The 25,123-nt window shown below is 46.4% G+C and overlaps 1 protein-coding gene across 1 annotated transcript; it reads left to right on the plus strand.

Annotated features, from left to right (window-relative positions):
- Nucleotides 1-363: 363 nt before the first annotated feature.
- Nucleotides 364-15,452, plus strand: LOC146207676 (uncharacterized). Its single transcript, XM_084577188.1, has 4 exons — nt 364-511; nt 3,614-3,693; nt 4,247-4,330; nt 15,387-15,452. Exons 1-4 carry the CDS (start codon nt 364-366, stop codon nt 15,450-15,452), a joined length of 378 nt encoding a protein of 125 aa, XP_084433314.1.
- The last annotated feature ends 9,671 nt before the right edge of the window (nt 15,453-25,123 follow it).

Here is a 25,123-nt window from a genome sequence, read left to right on the forward strand (position 1 = left end):
TCGGGTTCAGAAGCATCCGGCGACAGCCAGCGGTATAGTGCATATTCTCCATAACTGTCATCGCCGATCTTCCGTGCCATTCGCGAGAAAAGGCCTTCGTGCCAGCCTGTCCTTAAGCGCTTTCACGCCATACTCGACAAGCTTCGCACGCAGGGAAAAGTTCTCGGTATATGTGGCATCAGCGCTGTCGGACTTGAGCAATCAGTCATTCTGTCAACGTTGTGTGCCCACGTGGTCACCTGGAAACGGAATAATGCGAGGATCCTCACTAGAACGTAGCCCAGGCGCACTGTGGTGAACAGCAGAATCGCCGAAACCACGCGCAGGGGCAACGACGCTACAGGCCATATCTAGAGAATCGAGATGCGGTCTGCCACTTTAGGCCTCGCGCTGGCGCTATTACTGGCGTTCGCCCTTTCTGTCACGAACGGCGCCCCCAGCACCTTCGTAGAGTTCCGCAAAGGCCTCGTCTATGCCGACCCATCCAGGATGACAGCTGAGTGCATGCAAGGTATGAGGGCATACTCCGCCTCACTGTCCCAAGTCACTGTGCGTCCTGCCTCACTGTGCAAGTCCCAATCCACAGTGTATCTGTCAAAAAATGGCTGATTTCTTTAAAACAAAAAAGCGAACTCGGAATGCGCTGACATTTTGCACGTTCTCAGTTACACGGACTCAAGTTGCGTATTGTGGCAGCATATCGTCCCCTCCTGTTTGTTGTCCTTGATTGGTCGGTGGATTGCTTGTGATCCCTCTAGACCAGATGACATGGCACAATTTGCAGGTGCGCTTTGGCAGATACGTTTCCACGTGGAATTGCAGCATGCTCTGGTGGTAGGTTACGTTTTACTATCCACTATAACGGCTGAGAAACCAAAAAGGAAACAGCAACCACATCCTACTGCACTGACACAAACTTGTAGCCGCAACGTTGCTTCCCATGCAGTCGCACTATCTCGCGTGGCAGAAAACCCGGAAATGGCGCGGACACTCCACAACGTCCACGTTAAACATGACGTCACTCGTGGAATAAAAGTGATTTGAAAGTGTGTGATCTAAACGAATAAACATCAACAGCATACCTAAAATGATTTAAACATAAAAATAACTTACTTTTCTTAAAATTTTCTAGAATTTTATGCAGTTGTCGAACCAACGACCATAGTGTTGTGAGCCGGTGCGCTGCCGAAAAGCCCGCGCAAGGGATGCGCGGACAGTTTAGGGACCACCGGGGCTTTATATGCTATGCGGGTGGCCTTTCATACAATATGACATTATACAACTGCATGTTATAAAGTATAGTTTAGGTTTACGGAGGAATTCCATAAGTACAAGTACCCCTAATAGGCAGCTGAGTTACTTTATCACGTAATACTCTAAAAAAATTACTAAAAGGAAAATTAAGCGAGTAGCAGAGTGCATGTTTGTTCATATCCCCTTTGCTTGAAGTGGCATGTCGCACCCTTATGTGGCGACTAATGGAATTTCCTCCATTTGACGTACGCTGCTTCTTCACCAGACAGCAAGTGCCAGAACCTGCGCGTTATCTTCTATTAATTTCTCAGTGCTGAACATTCGCTTAGGCATAACGCATATTTGTGGCTTCAGTGTTCTCCGCAATTGGGATATAGCGCAGACAGATAAACACAAGAAGGAACGAAGTGACAGGACAGAGCATCGAGTCTTGTAACTTCGTTCTTTCCCGTGTTTTCCTTTGTACGCTAAAATGAAATCTCAATAATGCGCCAACTAGCACGCGAAAACTTTCTCGTCAGTGTTCTCCGCTTAGCATGTGGACTTCACACTTTAAACGGTGCGTCTTTTGATTTCTCGCTGCGGGAGCATCACAGATCACCACAGGCTGCTATTGCGTCATTATCTTAAGGCGGAGCTTAAGTCTCCTCCCAATCTTTCAATCCAGTTCTAAATATGTGACGCTTAGGGCATACTAATAAACAGCGAATTACATTATCATCGCGCGGCCGCACATGCTTAATGGATTGCCTTTACAGCCAATGCTATGTGGAAAGAGCTATGGGCATTTTGCTCCCAAGCACGCATGCTGAATCAGAGCATTTAGATTTCTTTTGCGACACCCTGTATTTGTAAACAACGATAGTGGCTCAATGTAATACACTTCAGACCTTACATGAATTGCCACAACCTACATCTCTCATCCTTGACAACACGTTTGGAGCTTAAGAGAGAGCAAGTATCAGACCCCAAGAATGGAAGGCCAGAATATAAAAGGTTCTCTAGCCACTGAGTCTTCCTTCGTGTTTCCCGAAATAAGATCGTATTCGCATATCACATGGAAGACGCAGCTTACTGATAGCCCTGACACAAAATTCCATAACTACACCCGCCTTATATACTACTGTGGTCATATGTTCTCAGTGGATTTTAATGGGACGTTTGAAGATCCAAGAAGCTCTATGGGCACATATCTCGAATCGATTACATAAATTGCAAACGCAAAATAAATAGCTCAAATTTTACCTAAAACTTATATTGTGCTTTCAACTTGGTTGCTCGTAGATCAAGTCTGTTCGTTTACCTACAAGCAGGTTTCTTCGTAGCAGCCCGAAGCTCGCCTAATCCCAACTATTCGATAGGTCTCGTGAAAAAGGCTTAACTGGGATATAATACGCCCTCTCAATGAAGGAGTGTTTACTCTGCCTATGTTACCTTCGTTTTGTTTGCTTTTGAAATTCTGCCATTGAAGCTAAGTTGCCACGGAGACTTCGTGAAAAAAGTGATTGAGTCATGTATTTAGGTTGTTGTTGTTGTTGTGCTGGGTTTTTTGGCGCATAAGCAACTCAGGCTATCATGCGCCAAGATCAAGGTGTTTTTATTTTGTAGGTGAGAACTTTTAAAGTTTGCTTAGGGTGCCCTCCAGTTGCAAAGCAAATCAGTTCAGTTCAGTTCAGTCATTCAGTCGGGTCCGACTGTTCGTGACCCTATGGACCATATCACGCCACGCTTCCCGGTCTCTCACTATCTTCCTAACATCACATAACTTCATCTGCAGTGCCTCGAGGATGCCATCTAACCATCGCGTTCGCTGCCTACCACTTCTCCGGTGACCCTCAACCTTTCCCAACATGAATTCTTTCTCCAGCGACTCCTCTCTTCTCATCAGAAGACAAAAGCAGCTGAGCTTCAACTTTAGAATTTGACCCTCCAATGAGCAGTCAGGGTTTATGGTCGACAATATCGACTGATTTGATCTTCTGGCCATCCAAGGAACTCTCAAGAGTCTCCGCCAGCACCACAATTCAAACGCGTCAATTCTTCGGCGGTCAGCCTTCTTCACAGTCCAACTCTCGCATCCATACATCACAACTGGAAAGACCATAGCAAATCACACATACCCAATACTGCATAAAGGAGAATCGGGACTCCTTATCTGCCCCGGACGTACCTGCTATAGTGAAATCTTAATGGGTACACCCCCAGGCACCGTATCTCTGACCAAGGAGCATGATGCCTTCGTCTGTTTATTACGCATCTGCATCGACCTTCCGGGTCTTATTCGAGCTTGTAGTGCTGGTCCTTACCAGTGCCTGTGAGCAACTTATGCGATATCATTTTTTTTTTGCATTCTGTGCAGTGATGATGAACTGCGCCACAAATTTCATGCGCCTGCGCCGCCACTTGGATGTCGTTGAACGGAACTGGAACGAATTCTCGGTAAGCTTTGCAACTCCAATGCGGGTACACCTGTGAGCGGCACTCCCTGCACAGGATTGTGCCAGCGAACAGAGGCGGTACCGTCTTAGATGGCTTGCTTCTCAGTCGTAGAGTTTATCACTTAAGGTAGCTCTCAAGACAAAAGAATATGTGAGGTCGTATTAGGGGTTATCTTTATCTTACAGAGAGAGCGGATAAAATGATAAGTGCGCCACTATAAGACTGAGAAGAGAAGCCAGGCAGCCCGAGTACCTTCGGCAAAGACGGTACACGTCCGTTTCGTGTGTTGAAGCATCTGATCACGCACGTGTCAGATTCATGTAGATCAGAACGTTTGCTCATGGACGGACGAACGGACGGATGAACGGACGGACGTGCGGGTAAACGAATTGACGGGCGGGCAAACAGGCGAGCGGGTGGGTAAGCTACGCATGGGCGGACCGATGTGCAGAAGGGCGGACCAGAGAAACATTATGTAGAAAAATCAGATAAGAACCTCACAGGTACGCATTGCGTGCACTAAACCAAAATGAAGTGTACGCACTTCTTACAGCACGTGCCCTGCATGAGTCGAATCCTGGAAGGAAGGTTTCCAGACTATTCACAGGAATGCTCCCGGTCTGGCTCATTCGGAAAGGTGAGTGACGTAAGTGGGTAAACATTTAAGCGAAGGACTGCATTTTCTGGAACAAAAACGTTTTCCTGGACTAACAAGAAAAATGGATGCTGTTCTTGACAATTCGAAATTGTTTTGCTCGAATATATTGCGCCCACAGCAGGGCCTTGCATTGTACCAGCTGTGGCGACACTATCGCAACAAATTTCTCCATCTTGTCCCGCCACTTTTGTTTTGAGTAGCCCCCTTGGCTGCGTTTGCTTTCCCTTCTATAATATTTTGTTACAAGACACCGGTTATGTACTGTCTTTATACAGTGCACGCAAAAAGAGACAATCACAACAGGCAGCTAGTGATAGAATTGTGAAATTGCGAGAACACATTATGCGCAAAACTTGTGTCCACTGGGTATCACTAATGCACGGCCACCATGCCGAGTGTCACCATCATTGCAAAGCCGGGCTATTATACTGCATGCATCAATATAATTGTGCAAGAAACTTGCTCCACGATCAGGCTCACCAAGTGTTGACCTTACCTTCGTAGTACTGTGTAGCAATCAACAGCTCCCTAGTTCATGTACGAACTAGTGTGGCTTCCTTGATGCGAGTGGGATAGTAATTTGGCACCCCTAAGAATAATTCATTTTCCTATTGATAAATAAGACCCTTCTTAAGGTCTGCATAGAAGCAAGCACTCTAAATTCAACTCCGCACTTCTTAGATGCCGGAAATGAACTAAGTGAGGTGCGCCCTGGATTGAGGTAGGAATATGTGGCTGCAGGAGCTACGTAAAAATTGATGAGGCGCATGAGAGTGAGCCGCAATGCTCATTCGGGTGAGCTACAAAGCCCCGATCGCTCCTTTTAGAGCGCAGCTGTTTCACGAGCCACGACGGAGCCACGGGCCAAAGACAATTTCTGAGAAGAAGAGAAAGAGACACGAGCTCTGCGCCACTCATTCGTGGCACTAAACGGAAATGTATGCGGGAGGCTGACTTAGAGTGTCTGGTCCAGGCATTTGTTATCGGTCACCTAGCATATACCATCCCTTACCACTACCTTAGCTGCCGGGAACGGGACCGCGTTGACTGTCTTATTGGACAGGCATACAAGGCGGCTCTTCACCTCCCTCACCAGAACCCATATATACAAACTCCTGGCATTAGGGATCTATAACGCTGTAACGGAGCTCGTGAAAGCTAATCTCATATCTCAGTACGAGCGCCTCAAACGCGCCCCCATGGGACGTCACATACTCGACAAGGGAAGAATAAGCTTAGAAGCGACCGTCGCTGACAAGGCACAACTTCCACCTCACACCCATAGTAACCTCATCGTTACCCCTCTCTCTAAGAACATGCACACATTGTATCATATCGCTTGCCGCAAGGACAGGACTAAGTCCCCGCACAAAAAAATATTCGTCAGATCAGACAGCAGTCTATGTCGACGCAACCTAATACTACGACGCGATGCTTATTCTTTCGTGGTAGTCAACCACTGATGGACGGTCGTTGGTTGCGTGCTCCATCCCTGTCAGATCATCTGAAGAGGCCGAAGAGGCGGCCATATAGCCTTGGCGATAGCCTCCATCTCTGCAGAGACCATCTTCGGTGATTCCAAAATTGCAATTCGCAACTTCGTCAATGCACGTTAAAGATCCCCAGGTGGTCGAAATTACTCCGTAGCCCTCCACTACGGCTCCCCTTTCTCTCTTTCCACTTTCACTCCCACCTTCCTCCCTTCCCTTACGGCGCGGTTCGGGTGTCCACAGAACAAGTGTGACAGTTACCGCGCCTTTCCCTTCCTGTGAACCAATTTATTTTTATTAACTTCGTCAAAGGCCGCGTCTGCGCCGTCGTCCTATCCCTCCTTCATTCCACCAATCACCAACTCCGCCAGATCCAATTGACCTGGGTCCCAGCGCACTCATCCCATCCAGGAACGAGGCGACCCGCAATTACGCCCGATAATTCGTCAACCGGGCTGTGGCGTTACCCGTCGGGTCCTGACAAGAGCCCTAGAAGTCACCGAGCGCCATGAGTTCATGGCCACTTGATGGGACTATAACTCCACAATACTTTACTACTTACTGTTGACGAAAATAAAGTTTTTACTCCTCCTGTATTTTCTGAGAAATACTCTTTGGCCCATTACAAAGTCCCTTTATTTGCACATACAGACATACAAGCATATCCCGAATTCTTTGCTTGAATATATCGCAAAAAGGCTTAAATAGCTGAGCTCAAATTTCAATATAGGGTGTATCGTGCGTGCGTGCGTGCGTGCGTGCGTGCGTGCGTGCGTGCGTGCGTGCGTGCGTGCGTGCGTGCGTGCGTGCGTGCGTGCGTGCGTGCGTGCGTGCGTGCGTGCGTGCGTGCGTGCGTGCGTGCGTGCGTGCGTGCGTGCGTGCGTGCGTGCGTGCGTGCGTGCGTGCGTGCGTGCGTGCGTGCGTGCGTGCGTGCGTGCGTGCGTGCGTGCGTGCGTGCGTGCGTGCGTGCGTGCGTGCGTGCGTGCGTGCGTGCGTGCGTGCGTGCGTGCGTGCGTGCGTGCGTGCGTGCGTGCGTGCGTGCGTGCGTGCGTGCGTGTGTGTGTGTGTGTGTGTGTGTGTGTGTGTGTGTGTGTGTGTGTGTGTGTGTGTGTGTGTGTGTGTGTGTGTGTGTGTGTGTGTGTGTGTGTGTGTGTGTGTGTGTGTGTGTGTGTGTGTGTGTGTGTGTGTGTGTGTGTGTGTGTGTGTGTGTGTGTGTGTGTGTGTGTGTGTGTGTGTGTGTGTGTGTGTGTGTGTGTGTGTGTGTGTGTGTGTGTGTGTGTGTGTGTGTGTGTGTGTGTGTGTGTGTGTGTGTGTGTGTGTGTGTGTGTGTGTGTGTGTGTGTGTGTGTGTGTGTGTGTGTGTGTGTGTGTGTGTGTGTGTGTGTGTGTGTGTGTGTGTGTGTGTGTGTGTGTGTGTGTGTGTGTGTGTGTGTGTGTGTGTGTGTGTGTGTGTGTGTGTGTGTGTGTGTGTGTGTGTGTGTGTGTGTGTGTGTGTGTGTGTGTGTGTGTGTGTGTGTGTGTGTGTGTGTGTGTGTGTGTGTGTGTGTGTGTGTGTGTGTGTGTGTGTGTGTGTGTGTGTGTGTGTGTGTGTGTGTGTGTGTGTGTGTGTAAAAATGTACCAACAAGCCGTCTCTTTGCTTTTTACAAAGCAAAGCGCAGCAACACAATCTCTTTGCTGCGCTTGCTTTTTTCACATATATTCCTCTTTACTGCAAAAGCGATTCGTCTTCCTTAACAGCTTTTTGACTGGCACTCAGCAAACACAAAAATCAATCAAGGCTTGACGCAATTAGATCGATTGCTGTGCTTCTGACAATTTTTAATTTTTCTTTCTTTCTTTCCATCCAGGCATGGGACTGCTTCGCTGGGCCGGAGACTATGGTAAAAAGGATTGTTTGCGCACACACCTTTTTACTGGGCTTTTAGCTTCAGCGCAGCCCTTATGTACGATGACGCCGTACAAAATTACTGAAACGAATGCGAATTTATAGGTTGCAATGGCGCTTAAACAAGCTGATATATACTTATACGCGCTGCCTCTCATGATACCACGTCGACATGAGGAAATTTGAAATGGGGGGAGGGTGAGGGACTTGGCGGAGTAAGCAATTGAGCTGGCTCTTGTTGCCACCAGCTAATTTACCGCCAGGGTACGGTCCTTTCTCACAAAAAGAGATAAATACCATGCTAATGGTAGCCTGAAATCACGATACAAAAATGTAGTTCAAATGGAACGAAGAAGACTGAAGAAAGACAAGCACAATTGCTGACAACTGGTACAGTGTTCTAGAAGGCTTCTCAATGTGTTCTGTATCACTGTACTGCTGCCAACTAAAAAGCGGTTCTTCTTCTTTTGGGCTTTTGAAACATGGCACATACTGACAGGGTGGGATTGGCCAAGGAGAACATGGAAATTTTGACAGGAGATTACGACAAAATAATAGGGCGAAGCAAGGATTTTTGAAAAATGTATCGTCGAAAACGACAGGAAAGCATTTAAAGTAAATTAACAAACATAATACTTGCTCGAAAAAGAAGATATATGAGAAATTTAAGGGTTAGCAATTCAACCTACCAGTTTTTTTTTTTTTTTTTTGGTCTCGTCTTCTTACCCAAGCCAATAAATAGCGGCAGAGAAACAAAAATAAAGCACCATGTGATCTCAACAACAAAAACATAAAACAAAAGAACGAAAAAAAAGAAACAGAGGACAAAAAACAGTAAAACGCCAAAAAGAAAAAAAGCAAAAGAAATGACATTAAGGATCTGCAATATTTTGGGCTTCGGAACAAGGAACTAAAGAGGGGTTCAACGCTCCTGCACAGTGTCGAGCGATAGCACTGTTGTTACAACACCACACCGGTTTGAAATATGTTCACTTTATTGATTTCTTCAGGACTGTAATGGTTGCGAAAAAAGCCTTATGATCACTGCAGTAAACTGCCACGATTTCTATACTTATTAGCAAAATTTTCCCATCGGGGTGGAGCAATGGTTATGGCGTACGACTACTGTTCCCAAAAGATGCGGGATGAATGAATGAATGAAGCCTTTATTGAAAGGATGGGATGGCTCTCGGCCTCTGTTTGGATTCTTGGGGAGTTAGGAGGGATGGGAGTGTAACTTCTTCGTCTTAACGGTTCTTCAAGCTGTTGCTTGTTGCTTGCCATGCGGCCTAAATCGACCTCTCTCACACTACTCGAAGCAGGCCGCTCTCACTGCCGTATGTAGCAATGGAGTGTTGTATTTCGGTGCTTGAAATAACCTGACCTGCTAATGTGGGCATGTCGTCGTGTGGAATATGCGTAATTTTGTTTCTTCCTTGTGAAAACGATGGACATTGCCATATAAGATGTTCTAGGTCTGCTGTACACTGTTCCTGACAGTGCGTGCATATGTTGTGCTTGAGTGTTTCGTGTCTTCGGAGAAACCACTTGCCAAGTATGTGCGGTGTGTAAGCAGCGTTTGTTATTACTTTGTTGAGAAATATTTCTTGTGGTCGAGTGAGCCCTTTCGTGTCCTCAAACACCGGCGTTGGTGTCGCTTCATGTAATCTAAGCTTACTGTCGTGTTTTATTTTGGTGCGTACATAGTGCATCATCGATCTACCAGAGGAGCCTTTAGTGAGCATTCTTTGGTAAGGATTTAAGTCTATCGGTTTAGGCATGGAGTTGGGGTGTGGGGCATTGTACGTTTCAGCAAGCCCACCCGCTTGCGCGGCGGCCGCTTGCGCGGCTGCGTTTCCCCCGTCCGTGCCAGTATGTCCCGGTGTCCATATAATTTGAATTTCTATTCCAGCTTCCCGCATTCCCTTCAGCCTCTTTCTGATGTCCTTGGCCACTGCGTCGTCTGTAGTTGGTGCCGTCAGCTCTGCAATCGCTGCATATAATTTGGTTAAAATTCGATAACCATTGAAGTTATCTTTTCTGGCTGCGGCGGTCGTAATAGTATTTATGGCTCCCCATATGGCAAGCAACTCGGAGTGTATAATTGTTCCTCCAGGTAGGTGGCACGTGTGCTGTCCGTTGTGCTGAGGCGCTGGCACACACACCCATGCCACACTCACCCTTTCATTTCTAATTGCAGCGTCAGTGTAGATGTCTATTGTATTGAGTGGTCTTGTGAGGGCAGTTCTCTGTGCTAAAAGTTGCCTAGCCACCACATTCCGCCTACTAATAGGTCGTTGTGGCCTTAGTGCGATTACCGGCGCCTCCCACGGGGGTGAAGTGTCTGTCCCCAGGGGCCTCGGAGCAATATTGATTCGGTTGTCCCATGCCATGATCTGCTGCCCTTGAGTCGTGTTTTCCAGTCGGGATCGCATTCTTATTTTTGCTTCTCTTATAATGTCTTGTATGGGTGGTATGCTGACCATTTTAAGCAGCTCTTCATTTCTCGTGTGCTTAGGAAGCCCAGTAATGGTGCGAAGAGTGGCCCTGTGTAGCTTTTCGATGTCTTTAACGTCGCGATTAGAAAACTCATAGACAGGTGCCCCGTACAGAATCCTGCCTACAGCAACCGCTCTAGACAGTGTTTGGCACGATTTTTGCCGGGCTCCACCGTATTTGTTTGAAATCCGGCGAATCATATGCAACATCGGGGTCCAGTTACGTTGCAATGTACGAATCCATTTACGAGGACTGTTGCAACTAGAAATCTGTGCCCCCAAGATTTTTGTCTGCCCATTTGCAGACGTGATGTTGTGTTGTCCAAGATGCAGTATAATCTGCTTTTTGGCGTTTGTAGAATTCTTGCCGTCTATGCTTATGAGTTGTGTCTTTTCAGGTGAGAGCTGTAGCCCCAATGCTTCCAAGCTGTCAGTGAGGCTGAAGATTGCTGCTTGGAGCTCCGTCTGCATGACTTCTTCATTTGGGTAATCCACTGCTTCTGTCCATATGGTGACATCATCTGCGTAGATGGTGAAGCGGGCCGAAGTGTCTCGCTCGAGCGCTTCTGCTACGCGGGTCATGGCCAAGTTAAAAAGCAAAGGCCCGAGGATAGAGCCCTGGGGCACGCCCCTATCCAAGTAATAGGTTCTGGGGCTCCATCCCGAAGCTTTGCCATGAAGCCTAATAGGTCTACTTTGAAGGAAGCTGCATATCCAATTGTATGCTTTTTGGCTGGGATATCTTTTTGCTAATTCTTGTAGGATTACCTGTTGGTTTACATTGTCGAATGCTTTGCGCATATCAACCGCGAGGATGTAATCTGGTGTCTGTTTGCGAGACCTGCGGTTGATTACCCTGCGGAGCAGCCAAAGGCAATCATGCGTGCCCATATTCGGACGGAATCCAGCCTGGGCTGGATGCAACCCAGGCTGTACGTATTCGATATAATGCTGTATTCTTGCGGCTATCATTCGCTCAATCAATTTGCAGATAGTGGATGTGAGAGCTATTGGCCGTAGGTTCTCTGGTTTTGTGTGGTCCTTCCCTGATTTCGGTATGGGGTATATCAATGATAGCTTTAGTGCATCTGGCACCACTCCTGATTCCCATGAATCGTTTATGATAGTTAAGAGCTGATCTTGGGCTTCGTCGCTAAGATTTTTGAGCTCCTGCCATGTTACTCCGTCGTGTCCTGGAGCCGATTTCGGTTTGCCGTGGACTAATGCTGCCAATAGCTCGCCAAATGTAAATGGTTTTTCAAGTTCCATCACTGTGTTGTCAATCGTGATCGCCGGCAATGGTGACGTGGGTATCTCAGAAGCATGCGGGAAGAACGTGTGGATCACTTTTTCCTCGAGTGCAGCTGGGTTCTCGCGCAGGAACAGCTCTGCCAGTGGTGGTGTGCTTTTCTTTTTCCCCAGCAGGCTTCGTAGAATTCCCCACAGCTTTTTAAGGCCGGGTTTGCGTCCGAGCGTCGCACAAGTGCTGTGCCATGAATCTGTTTCGAGCTGTTGCTGGTACTCCTTGATGAGTCGATATTGGCGCTTAAGGCTCATGAGATCCCTGTGGCGCTTTCCTTTATATCTGTATTGTTGCGTAAGGATATTGACCTTTCGCCACAAGTTGGCAAGGTGCCTATCCATGTGTGTGGTAGTGTCGTCACATATTATTGTGTCTCGGCACCATGGCCGTGCTTCCGCAACCATGGCACTGAATTGCGCGAAGTCCATGAAGTTGCCGCCAGTGGCTGTCCGAAACTTTTCCCAGTCGATGGTAACCGTTTGCTTTTTTTCACGAATCTTTTTTCGGTTAAGGGTGATCAAAATTGGTAAGTGGTCGCTTCCCCATGTTGTCTGTTCGACTTCCCATTGCCTGATGAATCCTGGTGTGGCCAACGTCAGGTCTGGTGTCGTATCTCGTTGTCGGGCGTGTAGTCCTATGCGCGTTGGTGTGTCCGGGATGTTGTATATGTATAGACCAGACATTTCTACAGTGTCGTGCAGCATGCGTCCCCTTAGGTCAGCTGTGGCGTAGCCCCAGTCGGGTGCTTAGCATTGAAGTCTCCTCCCACCAGGATGGGGAGGCTTCCTGACAGGGCCAGGACTTTGGCGAGCCACCCGTATGAGTCGGTATTATGACTGCCAGTCAGAGGCCTATAATACACGGAGACTGCCACCATGGGCCGCTCCCCAGGAGGACACATTTTAACAGCGATTACTTCTCTGAACTCATTACTTAGATCAGGAATTTGTAATTCGGTTGCTGTGCATTCGTTTCTGACAAGGAGAGCAGCTTGACCCTGTGCATGTTGGTTTCCTCTGTTCTGGTGAAGTATGGTAGGCTGCTGAAATGTACGGTAACCCCGAATAGTGCAAGGTCCTCTTGTTTCTTGCAAAAGGATGACCAGAGGCTTCAATTTTCTGACTTGTTTCCTTAGGGTAGGTCCAGTCTGCGTGAAACTTCTGCAGTTCCATTGTAGACATATTGATCTGATTCTTATTGCGCCTCTGCGGGCTTACGTCTTTTTGGCTCATCGTTCTGGTGTTGGATGCTTTTGTGCAACTCTATAAAAATTGCTTCAATCTGAGTCTGTATCGCGTTTGTTATCGTTTGAAACTCATCCCGCAGGCTTTTTTCTAGACGCTGTGTCTCGTTGTGTCGCTCTTGCCTCATGATGCTCAGCATTTGCGCATACGCCGAGTCTTGTGCGGTAAGTGCCTTTGTCGTCTGATGAGTCTTTGGCGTTTGAGTCAGTGATGTTTCGGTATGTTGGTGCTTTATGGAGTTTGCAGTTGTTTTACGACTGGACGACCGTCCATGCCGGCTTTTCGAACGCACGCGTTGCATCTGCCCAGTGGGCGAGGCTGAAGCATGTTGCCGCTGCGTCTGAGATGCATGAACGTCTTGTTCCGGTGGTAGCCTTGCAAGGACTTTCTCCAGCATTTCTCTAAGTTGCTGATTTTCTTTTCGCAACTCTTCCAGTTGTTGTTGGTAAACAGGGGGCAGCGCAGTTTCTGTCGACGAGTTCTGTCGCGCCTTGTCTGCCCATGTAACTTCTCCCTTAACTGCATCAGGGTTCTGCTTATTTTCTTTAGGCTCTTTTGGTACACGACTAGGACAAGACGAATTGATTGAAATGTGGCCCGGTTTCTGGCAGGCGACGCAGAATAACTCTTGATCGCATTCTGTGTCTTTAGAGTGCAGCCGTCCGCACTCCTTACAAACCTCTTCTGCTGGACAATACCTAGCAATATGTCCCAGTCCGTGGCAGTTATAGCAGGCAATAATTTTCGGTCTGTACTCGTAGACCCTTGTGATTTCGTAATCAAAAACGAGCCTTTTGGGTAGCTGCTCTGTATCGAATTTTAACAGCAGCATGTTTGTCTTTCCTAGGAGACGCGCGTCAACCTTGATGTACTCAATAGTTTGACCAGGACGCACCTTGATAACGCCCCGACTTTTTTCCTCGCCTCGTGTTGGCGTTCGTTCAATCGTGACCTCGTACGTGCAGACGCGTCCGTTCACTTTCCCGGCCAGTCGCGTTAATGCGGTGAGCCTATTTGCGTGTTCCTCATCTCTAACAGTGACCTTGACGCGATTTGCTACCACATCGTAGCGGAAAGCAGCCAAATCTGCCAATTCCCAACTTTTTGCGGTCATTTCTAACGCCTCTGTAATGGCTTGTTTAGGTATATCATGCACATGCACTCGGTTGAGTGGCCTGATCGAGAGTGGAAAGAGAGGTCGACTTACCCGTTCAAGACGAAGCTGTTCAGGCTTCACTTTCCTTTGAGGTTTCCGTTTCTTGATTAAAGTCCAGTCGCCGTAGTCGCCGACGTTCTCACTTTCGTCTTCAGTGTCCATTTGGTCGCTTGCGTGCTGCTCCTTAGTCTTAGTGAGTCCCACAGAAAGACCACTCTCAGCGTCCGCGTTCGGCAGCTGATGCGTTCCGTCCTCTTCATCGCGCGTTGGGCGTCGGAACGCCTTTTCTTGGAGGCTGCTTTCAGTTTCTTTGGTGCCTACACTTTTTGATGAACCCACAGCTCCCGCACTTGCGCCACTCGGGTGTGAGCGAACCGACGCCGGCTTCGGCATGGTGCGTCCTGACAGCCCGGCCAGGGCAGCAGCTGAGCTGCGTCTGGGTGTTGTTAGGGTTAGCAGTCTGTCGCAGAAAACGTTGTTGCAGGCGGAAAAACGATGACTTCAGATCTACGAAAATCACTCCGCACTCACCGGAGGTACTCACTGGGTCATTGTCCTTTGTTTCGTACACAAAAGAACAATATTTCCGCACACAGTTAAAAAAACATTGAAGAGCCGAGGTGCCACACGGTTGCAACCTGCGGCGATCGCAGCGCCTCCAGATGCGGGATCGAATCACGGCCTCAGCAGCCGCTTTTCGTTGAAAGCAAAAATCATGAAGTACGTGTGCTGTGCGATGTCAGTGCACGTTAAGGATGCGGGATCGAATCACGGCCTCAGCAGCCGCTTTTCGTTGAAAGCAAAAAGCATGAAGTACGTGTGCTGTGCGATGTCAGTGCACGTTAAGGAACCCCAGGTGACGAAATTTCCGGAGTCCTCCACTACGGAGTGTCTCATAGCCTGAGTCGCGTTGGTGGTGGTGGTGGTGTGTTAAACCCCACAAACCAAATGAAAACAAAACTGCAAATTGCTCTAGAAGAAAGGAAAGGAGCTGCATCTATCACTCTCGACACCTAAACCATGCCGTAAATGGATAGAGGGGGGATCGAAAGAAAGAATAAGCTGTCATAGTGTAAAGAAGAACTCCGGGAAATGACAGCAGAATTTAGAGGCCGCTTTCAGCACTATGTGGCTGGCCCACCAAATCTGGTGCCCGTTCGCGCCACTCCAATTTGTGTTAGCAGCACCCTAAGAACGGCGTTCGTATAAAGTCCTTCAAACGCCAGTGATGATTTTGTGATGTCAGTGCAGGTTAAAGAACTCCACGTGGTCAAAATTATTCCGGAACTTTCCACTATGGCAGCTCTCCCCCTGTCTACTTTCACTCCTTTCCTCCTCCCTTTCCTTGTGGCGCGATTCAGGTGACAGGTACTGCGCCTTTTCTTTGCACCGCCCTGAGAACAGAGTTCGTATTGCTGCTCTTTAGACAGCCCCCTCCACTCTTCTCCTCTGCATTTAGGAGGGTGGAAAGTTGGGCGAGTTGGGTGATATGCACACGGAAAAGTTTGCGCTTATAGACAAGTGAGGAAAACAAGGATGAGCGCTCGTCCTTGCTTTCCTCACTCGTCTTTGTGTATACGGGCAAACTTTTCAATATGCATCTCCTCGGGAGCTGGCGAGTGGCATACGTGGCATGCGCTGTTGCGATGCGATCTCTTGCTCAACGTCGAATTTCAGAATAAGGCAACCTTTAAGAATGCTAGAAATAGAGCTAACGCTCCAAGAAGAACCCGCTTCTCATTTGGCATTAGTCAGCGCTCGTGTTTGTCTGCCTTCTTCTTCGTTTAGTTTGTGCCACATTCGTGTATCATAATTAACCAGCTCGTCCAAATTGCCACACTTCATCATCTCGCGATTAAAGCTGCGCTTCACGAAGATATTACGAGTTGCACACACTACTGTTACTGTTCGGACGCTTGATCCTTAACCGCAGCTCAATACTTCGTCGATTCTCCACTGTTCTAGGCCACCCTGGGAAACGAGCGTAGCTCATCGTTCATGGAAGCTCGCGTACGTAAGCACGTTTCTTACTCTTGTCCAGCAATAGCGTCTTTAGTGAGCCCTCAAACATAATGTTCTTCAGCATTAGTAGGCAGGAACGTCGGCGCTTTGCAGATGTAGAGGATCTGTGGCAGCGAATAAGCATGGGTTACACCTGCCGAAGCACCTCATAACTACCCTGATTCCTGCCATCATTTCGAACCGTTCATCTCTTTCTTCGCAGTGCATTCAGGTCCATTGTCCGTAACACAGTAAAATATATTTCCTTTTTTTATAACCTAAGTTTAGATAAGCTCGACCAAAATAACTTTACCAGACCTCTCTAGAGTAACGTGTTAAAAAGAGAACGTCTCTAAACGCCGCGCAGCGCAGTGAACGTTTCATCACGTGTAAATCAAGAGGGCGTCAATCTATCGGAGCATTTCACGAGCGATGTCTCAAATCTGACAAGCTTCGATATCCAAAAATTATGCGATGTCTTCTACTGCTATAAATACCAGTACTACTATCATCACAATAATTCCCCCAACTATCGCTATAACGCTACTACTACTACTGCTACTACTACTACTACTACTACTACTAATAATAATAATAATAATAATAATAATAATAATAATAATAATAATAATAATAATAATAATAATAATAATAATAATAATAATAATAATAATAATAATAATAATAATAATAATAATACCAGCACGGAACGTTACCGCCGGCCATGCTGATACTGCTACTAATACTACTGCTACAACAAGTACGAAACTTCCATATTAGCCCTGCTATTGACACTACAACGGCTACTATTACTGCTAATACTACTACCACTGCAACTTTACCGCTATTATGGCCATGATTGCATTATTTCTGCTGCTCCGCTACTACTATCACTTCTATTGTTACTGCTAATGCTATTACAACCACCGCTATTATTTGCACTACTACCATACTGACGCTGCTAATATTGCTACCACAACTATTCCAAATGCTATTCGCATTACTACCGCTTCTACCATTCCTATTAGTGTTCCTACTACTACTCCCACCTCTACTGTTCGCTCTACCACTACTAATACTGATACTACTACGGTTATATGCATGCACAAGCTAAAGCAACGAGAGATTCATGAATGTGTTTTCATAGATTTCAAATCAAATTCAATTAAATTTTATTTCTCTTTGTACAGGGTACAAAGACAGAGTAGCTACAAAAAACAGTTTGAGGAGGCGATTGCTCGATTTAAACAGCAGCACTGGCACATTATACAGTGTTTTCATCCCAGAATTAGCCCAAAAGCACATGGATATTTCGAGGAAAAAAAAAAAAAAAGGCATCAAAGGCAGCACAATAGTAAAAGAAAAAAAAAAGGGGGGGGGGGGGGGCGCAAGAAGATCATACGGGCAGCGAATAACTGACTTGTTGCGGACGCATTCATAGGCTAACAAAGTAAATTACACAACTGGAACATTTGTTTCAATTATTTCCTGGGCAGTCTGGCAACCCAAATACACTGGCGAGCATATTTATTGAGTATGTAGGTTACTTATTCAGAATAGCTTCTTCTGGGAGTTGGTGTGCACATCCGTATGACGTTTGTGATATGTGATTACATTTTTTTTTTCATCGGTGTAGCAATATTTATATAATGGAGTTATTTCTTAATGCGTCGTCGTACAGTACAGTTAGTCGGTTTCCTTAATACCGAACATTAACAATTACATCTTTAAACAGCTATTTTGTGTGAGAATTCAGTGATACGTTAGCTATTACTTTTTGCTTTATTTTGTAAGCGTAACAATGTGTTAAAGTTGTTTTGGTGCTTGCTCTCCGGCATATGCGAGGAGAGAAAGATTTATAGAGTTGCAAAGCTTTGAGAGACATTACTGCCTCTTCCCCTGCTAACTCTCCTGTTATGTTAGTTGAAGTGGTGTTGAATTACTATGTTGCAAATTTTACACTAGCGCGACCAATTTGCAAGTCATTACTTATGCAGGAATATGCCTGAAGATTTAATTTCCTTTTTTCCTCGCAGCAATGCGCAATGCAGTATGCCAAGGACTGACATAAACCTCAAGCTTTGAAGACGTGTGAAATTCCTGAATAAATGAAACTTTTCTAACAGGCCTCTCTCGCAAGCACTGCGTGTATCACATTAATACCTCAAGGTGTAATCAACACAGAAATTTGGGATATATCGGTTAATCTGCAACGTGATTTCTCTAACAAAAGAGCTAGACCAGTGCAAGAATATTTTGATGAGTATCTGCTATCCGATAATTTTCCATAATTTGTTCACATGTGCGATAAGGCTACAGAACATCTAAAATTCCACTGCCTAATGTTGTGTGAGGCGTTCACAAAACATTCCATTCGTTACAATTGAGTTGCGCCGAAAAACAATTTCCTCTGAGCCTTAGAACTTGAAGACGGAATCGCGACAGGAGGAACAACCCCAGCCCTGCGGCTATATTATTCATCGACGCATTTTATTCATGCAGACATCGGATGAATAGGCTCATAGGTCGCCATCTGTTCGTACTGACAGCACTGCTGTATTTGAGGCTGGACTCCTGAATACTGATCTTTTTTCTCCACTGGAAAAAGAACAATTCAACATGGCGAGCATCAGTGAAAATAATTTCCCGGAAAAAGGAGGCCAGAACCTGGTTTTGTTTTCCTGCTTCAACTGCAAAACCATTTAGCCAATACAATCTTCCATTGCGAAAGACTGGTGGACTCTCCGACGAAATGAAGCATACTTCTCTTAGCCTTCTCTAGATAAGAAATTCAAGGAGACCACATTGCGTATGTCCTGGCAGAAGTCAGAGGGCGACTAAAAATCCCCCTGCATTCATGGAACATGCTATCCAGGAAAGGAGGAAGAAAATGATGAAAATGCTCCCGAAGAAATATCTCTGAAAACATCACCCTCAAATATCACGAAAGACAGGAGATTGTCTTCGCCGCCTAATATAAGGCCATCATGTTATGATGGTGGCAGCAACAAATGACCTGCCAAATCTAAACACGTCAAGGCTAGCGTAGCTGACGTGGCCGAAAATGTGGCCATTGCCCTTGCGACAACTGGGATGACTACCACAATCATAAGGAACTCAAAAACGGCCATACAAAACTTTCTCGATGGAAGATCCTCTCTGCAAGCAAAAATGGTACTGTAAATTTGACAGGAATACAGAATAATCCTTCCTGTATTAGCACTAGCCTATATAATCTCAGTTAAATGGAAATAAGGATCTTACATTTAAGGAAAGCGTTTTACATTCACCATGGTGAATTCTGGTCCTCAGTATTCATAAGGGACTCAAAAACGGCCATATAGAACTTTCTCGATGGAAGATCCTCTCTGAAAGCAAAAATGATACTGTAAATTTGACAGGAATACAGAATAATCCTTCCTGTATGAGCACTAGCCTATATAATATCAGTTAAATGGAAATAAGGATCTTACATTTAAGGGAAGTGTCTTACATTCCGCATGGTAAGTTCTAGTCTTCAGTGCACTCTCCGAAGAAACAGGCTAGCAAGCTATAAAAACATTAATCAGCGCTATCGGCTAAGCACAGCATAATCCTGCCGGTAGACAGGTCTCTATACGAAACCAAAGAGAGCGTTTGGAGGTGCTTGTAACTAAGAACCTCTCAGAGTTCGACAAACCACAGCCAAATGGTGCCCGAAATAATTCTCGGATATATGCAAACTATTTCAGGATAGGACAGACCTCATACATATGATAAGAACTTGTCCAGAACTTCAGGCTATCGATGAAGAAACTAGAAGAGCGGTCTTTCGGGAGACTATATACTAAGACGCCGTAGTGGAGGACTCCGAAAATTTCGACCACCTGGGGTTCTTTAACGTGCACTGACACCGCACAGCACACGGGCATGGTGTATAGAAGCCACCGTTTGGTGGTGGTGTTTGTGTGTGTGGGGTGGGGGGTGGGTGTTACAGACACACCAAAACATCGATAGAGTGTTTTGAAATGCAGATAGGTGTGAGGTACTAGATGATCGGGATTCGTTTTCTGACTTGCGTTACTCATCACTTTCGGCATCATCTTTATAGGTTCTTGTTTTCGTTGAACAAGTTTTGTCACGACGGGAGCAAAATAGCTCGGCTAGCTGGCCCAACATTATGCAAGGCAAACTGTTTTCTTTTTACCTCCATCGTAATCAATGTTTGCGCAAGTGAGACAGAATAGACAACGGGGAAACTTGCTCTGCTCCAATGAGCCGCTTTTCCAAACACGAGCACGCAAAACGTCTAGGGTTATAGCTGACCCGCGTAACTGAAGCACACTGTTATCTGTATAGTATAGCTATAATTATGCACTACACGTGCGGCTGAATATGCAACAAGCGTAAAAAAAAAAAAATTCCGAGAGCACTGTGGAATCTAAACTGCAGAAATGCGAAAGCCAAAGCTTTGTTGCTGCACACGGTGCATAGCGTTTGCTCTCATTATCAACTAAATGCACCGTCATTAACACTGATACTGTAATTACTGTCATTACCAGTAACTGCAGCGTCATTGTCATCGCTACTATCATCTTCAATCTAGACAGGAAGAATTATGTACATTTCACGATCGTACGTGGTGCAGTTGGTTAAAGCTCTCGACTGGAGATCCGAGGGATCGAGGTTCGATTCCCGGTAGAAACCGAATTTATATTCTTTCTGATGACGTCATCAGGATGATTGAGAAGTGACACATCATCGCACAGATCCGACGCACAGATCCCGCGCACAACACAGATCCCGCGCCCGGGATTTCCTTCCATCAGCCTAGAAAGACTTTCGCCTTAAAATGCGGTAGAACAGCGCCCTGTCCACGTACGCTGAGGCTGACGGTTCCTTTCATCACTTGACAGGGCGCATAATGTCGCTATGCATTGTTGTAGGTGTGAGGATGGATGAGGCATACAACGATCTTCAAAATATGCTCTTAGGGCTACCGCGATTCATAGCAGCCCAAATACGAAGGAAAATTTCACGAGGTCGTCAACATTCTGCGACGTGCGTCTAAATTTCGTACACAACCTCAGGAAATGTGTGCTGTTTGTTTTGAGATCCAATAACCGATTAAAATTTTGCAATGCAAGGTTTGAATCACAGCAGTAATCGAAAAACGTACACCGGTCCTTTGACCTATTTAACAAAATATAGCCCTTTAAACTATACCTGGCTCGTACAGACTGGTACAGCTCTCCATTTCCTTTGTAGCCATCAAATCAACATTGGCGTTTCGGTGTTGGTCTTGGAAATATATTTGTAATGACCAAGAAAATATGAATAATAATGAGATTAGTAAATAAAGAACGCGGTTCTAAACAACGGCCCTGGAATATATGCTCGCCTCCTGAATATTTCCCCTCCTTTCGCACCTTGGGTTAAATAACGGTAGAATATATGACGCAATTCAATGGGCCCGGTCGATTTTCTATTGCAAGCATTCGGAGAGGCCAATTGAACCCAATTTATATTTTGAATGAATCAACAGCTTTTATACGGCGCTGAAGAGGACGAAATGACTCGAGCGAGCAACTGACTGCCTAAGAAAAGTTTATACACTCTAAAAGGTTCGAAATGCTCAACGGCCGAGCTTAGAGGGCCCAGTAAAATTTTGTCCCCTGTCAAGTCATTCTGTACTTCTCGGCCTGCGCCAGAAATGAAATGATCTAGATCACATTTATTAAAAACGCAGAGGCTAGTGCAAAGGACAGTCCATTGTACTAGCAAGTTTTCCCTTCTTTATTTGTCTGTTTGTGCGTGTGAGATTAGTCATACTCCAGACGAATGCGTTTGCTCCGTTTGTACACAGCAGTGTTGAGCAGATATTTTTCTTTTATTTTTCTTGATTATAAAGCTCTATTCCTGCTTCTTCTCGATATCTCTGTGTTTAGTTCTTTTTTTCCTTTATGTCCTTATTTTCAATATTCAGGTTTCCTTCTGCAATTTTAACACTGTCCTGTTGTCTTCCTCGCACCTGCGTGTAGAGTGCGCGAATATTAAAAGCTGGACTCCCGAGAGTGTTTTCCATCACGCAAAGCAATGGCGACAGTGCGCACTAGTGCGTCAGAGACCACAATGACCTACACGTCAGACTATAAATCCAGCCATTTCGCGGAGACACACTGCAGCGCGTTGCGACATTCATCGACAAAGTTTTGAAGAGCGCTCGAACAATGAGGTGGTCAGTGGCGTTTCTCGGAACTGTTGGGCTGTGCGGTCTCCTATGGTCGATGGGCGAAGCGAAGTCCTATGAGGATTTCTCAAAGGAAATTAAGGAGCTACGGAAGATGACGCCATCTGCTGAGTGCAAGACAGGTAATAGTTTCCTCTCGTGAATATGCCATGATGTAGTCCGACCCTTATAACCAGTAGATGGCATGTGGATGTGATTTTGTCTAGGTCATGATGAAGTAAGAATGCAACAAAAATACGAGCCATACACAGAACACAGCGCTACAGCACTGGGTGTTATACTCCACTGTCGCTCTTTTTCTCGCTGAAATATCCATGATGCATTAACAGTGTACCTAAACGTCTTGAGTGGCTATTGACCTTTGTAAAGGTTACCTATTTTGGCAATTGTTAAGACTTTGTTAAAATAACTGGCATTTTTTATATTTTCGAGAACTACTTTAACACGTAAAATTTGTCAAAAATGACTTCAATAGCAAGCATATTGGTAATGAGTCAGTATGGACCAAAAGCGCAGAAGAACCCTCGTCGCGGCACAGAAGAGGACGCACAGGACTGGTACACATAGTGCTACTACTTCCTCCTTTCGTCTCAACCCCTTCCCCATTCTTTTACGGCTTGGGTCGTTATACGGGTGAGCCGATTGTCTGGTTTAAGTCCGTTTAATGTCCTAGATTCAACCGGCCAGACAGGAAAGTTAGTCTGTTTAAACAACCGATGTGGCCGGCGACTCGCGGCGGCAGCTGATTCGCCCAGATGCTTCCTACGCTCTCAATCCACCGCGGCCAAAGTGAGGTCAACCTCGTCCACTGTGAAAATTGCAAAATATGAAGGTCTGCCTTATGTACGTTGTCGCCAGCACCACTCTCGCTGCTCCGAGCCCTTTGTCGCCCGCCATACCTCGGTCTTTGTCTTGTCAGATGGAAGGAAGGATGCACTAGATGCAATCCTCCTGTAAGGGTACAGACCTCAACTTACGACCATCATCATCCTACGGCAACGCCATGCATGACATTCCACACCACTAGGGTGGGGGAAGTAGGGGAGGAGGGGGGCGATGATATGTTTCCGGTCTGGCATAGCGCCACTGAGCTTCTTGTTAGGAGGCAAAACTCAACCTCTTCTTGCCTACGGCAGTGTCGAGCACCGCGAGTGCGACAATGTTCTCCGCATCCCATGTGGCACTGAGGCATAGCAGTTGCAACACATCCGTGTGCATTCATTTTCAATTGGTTATTGTTCGTCCAGCTGACTGCACAAGGAATCTACAATGAGCTTCCAAGAGGAAGCACAGCCACTTCCAAGCTTCAGCTGCTCACTTAGACGATGAAGAGATTAAGACAGAAAACTGTTGGAGAGATATTAAGGTGCGAGGGCATTAACCATCTGGTGGCACTTACGTCAGCGATAAAATCACCCCAATGATTAAAGGGGTGAGAGCGATAAGGACGTCAACCCTGGCGCCCAGTGTTTAAAAGCACTGGCGTTACAGGCCCCGTCCCGCAGGAAATGCGGCGCTGTCGGCACGGCGAGACGAAAAAAGCACGTGCATGTCTCTGACAGGTTCTGATCGGCTGGTTAGATAGCATTGGTACAGATTATTTGGCGGGTCGCATGATTCCACCAGACCGCATAACATGGGTGAGTCAGGAGCTAACAATTCGGGTTGCTCCTTTGGATGGCTGCGTGAGATGATAATCAAGCCCCTTAGAGCCCGATTCAGGCATGCTGCTCCTAAGCCACGCAGGCATGTCCGTACGACTCGTTTAAAAAAGGTATTTATCTATATCTGGTTATATTTGCCATAATTCGATGGCTTACGACCGTATATAATGATGATGTGTGGGATAACGAAGGCCCGAATTAAGTGATTAGCGGTTAAGTGAGAGGAAAAGGGCGTGGGCGTGAAAGAGGATTTGCAAAGGGAGCCGCAGACAGGATTCATTGATACTGTCGCCACATGTCCTTGAAGGCAAAGCATGCGTGCCCTCGAATTATATTTTGGTTGTTCTTTTTTCTTTTCCCTTGTCACGTCTGCCCGCAACAGTATCCTGCAATTTTCTCGTCTTACTTCGTCCCTACGTTCTCTTATCGCCAGCCATCTACGTTTTCTTATCTCCTTCACGACTGCTTCGATACAGTGACGTTTGATGAACTTGAAGCCGACGGCAAATTGAGGGAGCCGTAAAACACAAAAATTGGGCGCAGCGGATTTCGACACTAGGCATTCATTCCCTAACGCCTCTCGTTCTTAGTTATAGTTATGGAGACGAATCATTAATAAACATATATGCAAGGATGTTCAAGGGTACCACACATATGCATCCATGACATATGGGTGTATATGTCATGCGTTCTGTCGCAGTAACACTCGCTGAGGCCGCGGTCCCTAGGGCAAAACTTGTGTGTTCCCAAATTGCCCCTTAAGTGTGGGACCGATCGCTTTTAATTATACGCGACATCTAGCGCATAGTTTTAATGGCAGCTTGCGCCAGCCGTATAGGAAACAGACCATCAATCAACGCATGCAAGGATGCCTAAGAGAGCGGGGTCACTCTATGGGTGTCTATAGCATGGGCGCCTAGGGGGAACGGCTGTGCTCTCGCACTGCCACACGTAAACAGTAATTAACGCCCCTTTCAGAGTAATTTTTAATGCGATGGAATTGGGAGAGCGTCGGGGTGATTTTCCGGCTTCTGCCTCTACAACATTCGGTGAGGCGAAGGCTTCTGGGGCAAAGATTTTAGCTTCCATATTTCTTTATAAGCTCGAAGCATTTTTTATAAGTTCGAAGCAGATATCGCCTACGGATTATTGCGGACTCGTGGTTTTCAAACCCCGTCTTGGCGGCATCTTCAAGGGACGAATAGACATCCCGCAGCTCGAGGTCTTCATCCCACATATTCTGCGCAAAGACCCGGTCGTAGTTCTCCAGCCAGTCCTCAATGTATTGAAACTTGTCATTAA

Source organism: Amblyomma maculatum, chromosome 1 (genome assembly GCF_055883805.1).
Source record: "Amblyomma maculatum isolate TAMU_Amacu chromosome 1, ASM5588380v1, whole genome shotgun sequence".
NCBI lineage: Eukaryota > Metazoa > Arthropoda > Arachnida > Ixodida > Ixodidae > Amblyomma > Amblyomma maculatum.

Excerpts from the sequence above, each read along its gene's own strand:
- LOC146207676 (XM_084577188.1), top strand. The coding sequence starts at position 364 with ATGCGGTCTGCCACTTTAGGCCTCGCGCTGGCGCTATTACTGGCGTTC. Across the intron at positions 3,694-4,246 it reads GGAACTGGAACGAATTCTCG|CACGTGCCCTGCATGAGTCG; the intron begins GTAAGCTTTGCA and ends CACTTCTTACAG. Across the intron at positions 4,331-15,386 it reads GGTCTGGCTCATTCGGAAAG|GAGGGTGGAAAGTTGGGCGA; the intron begins GTGAGTGACGTA and ends CTCTGCATTTAG.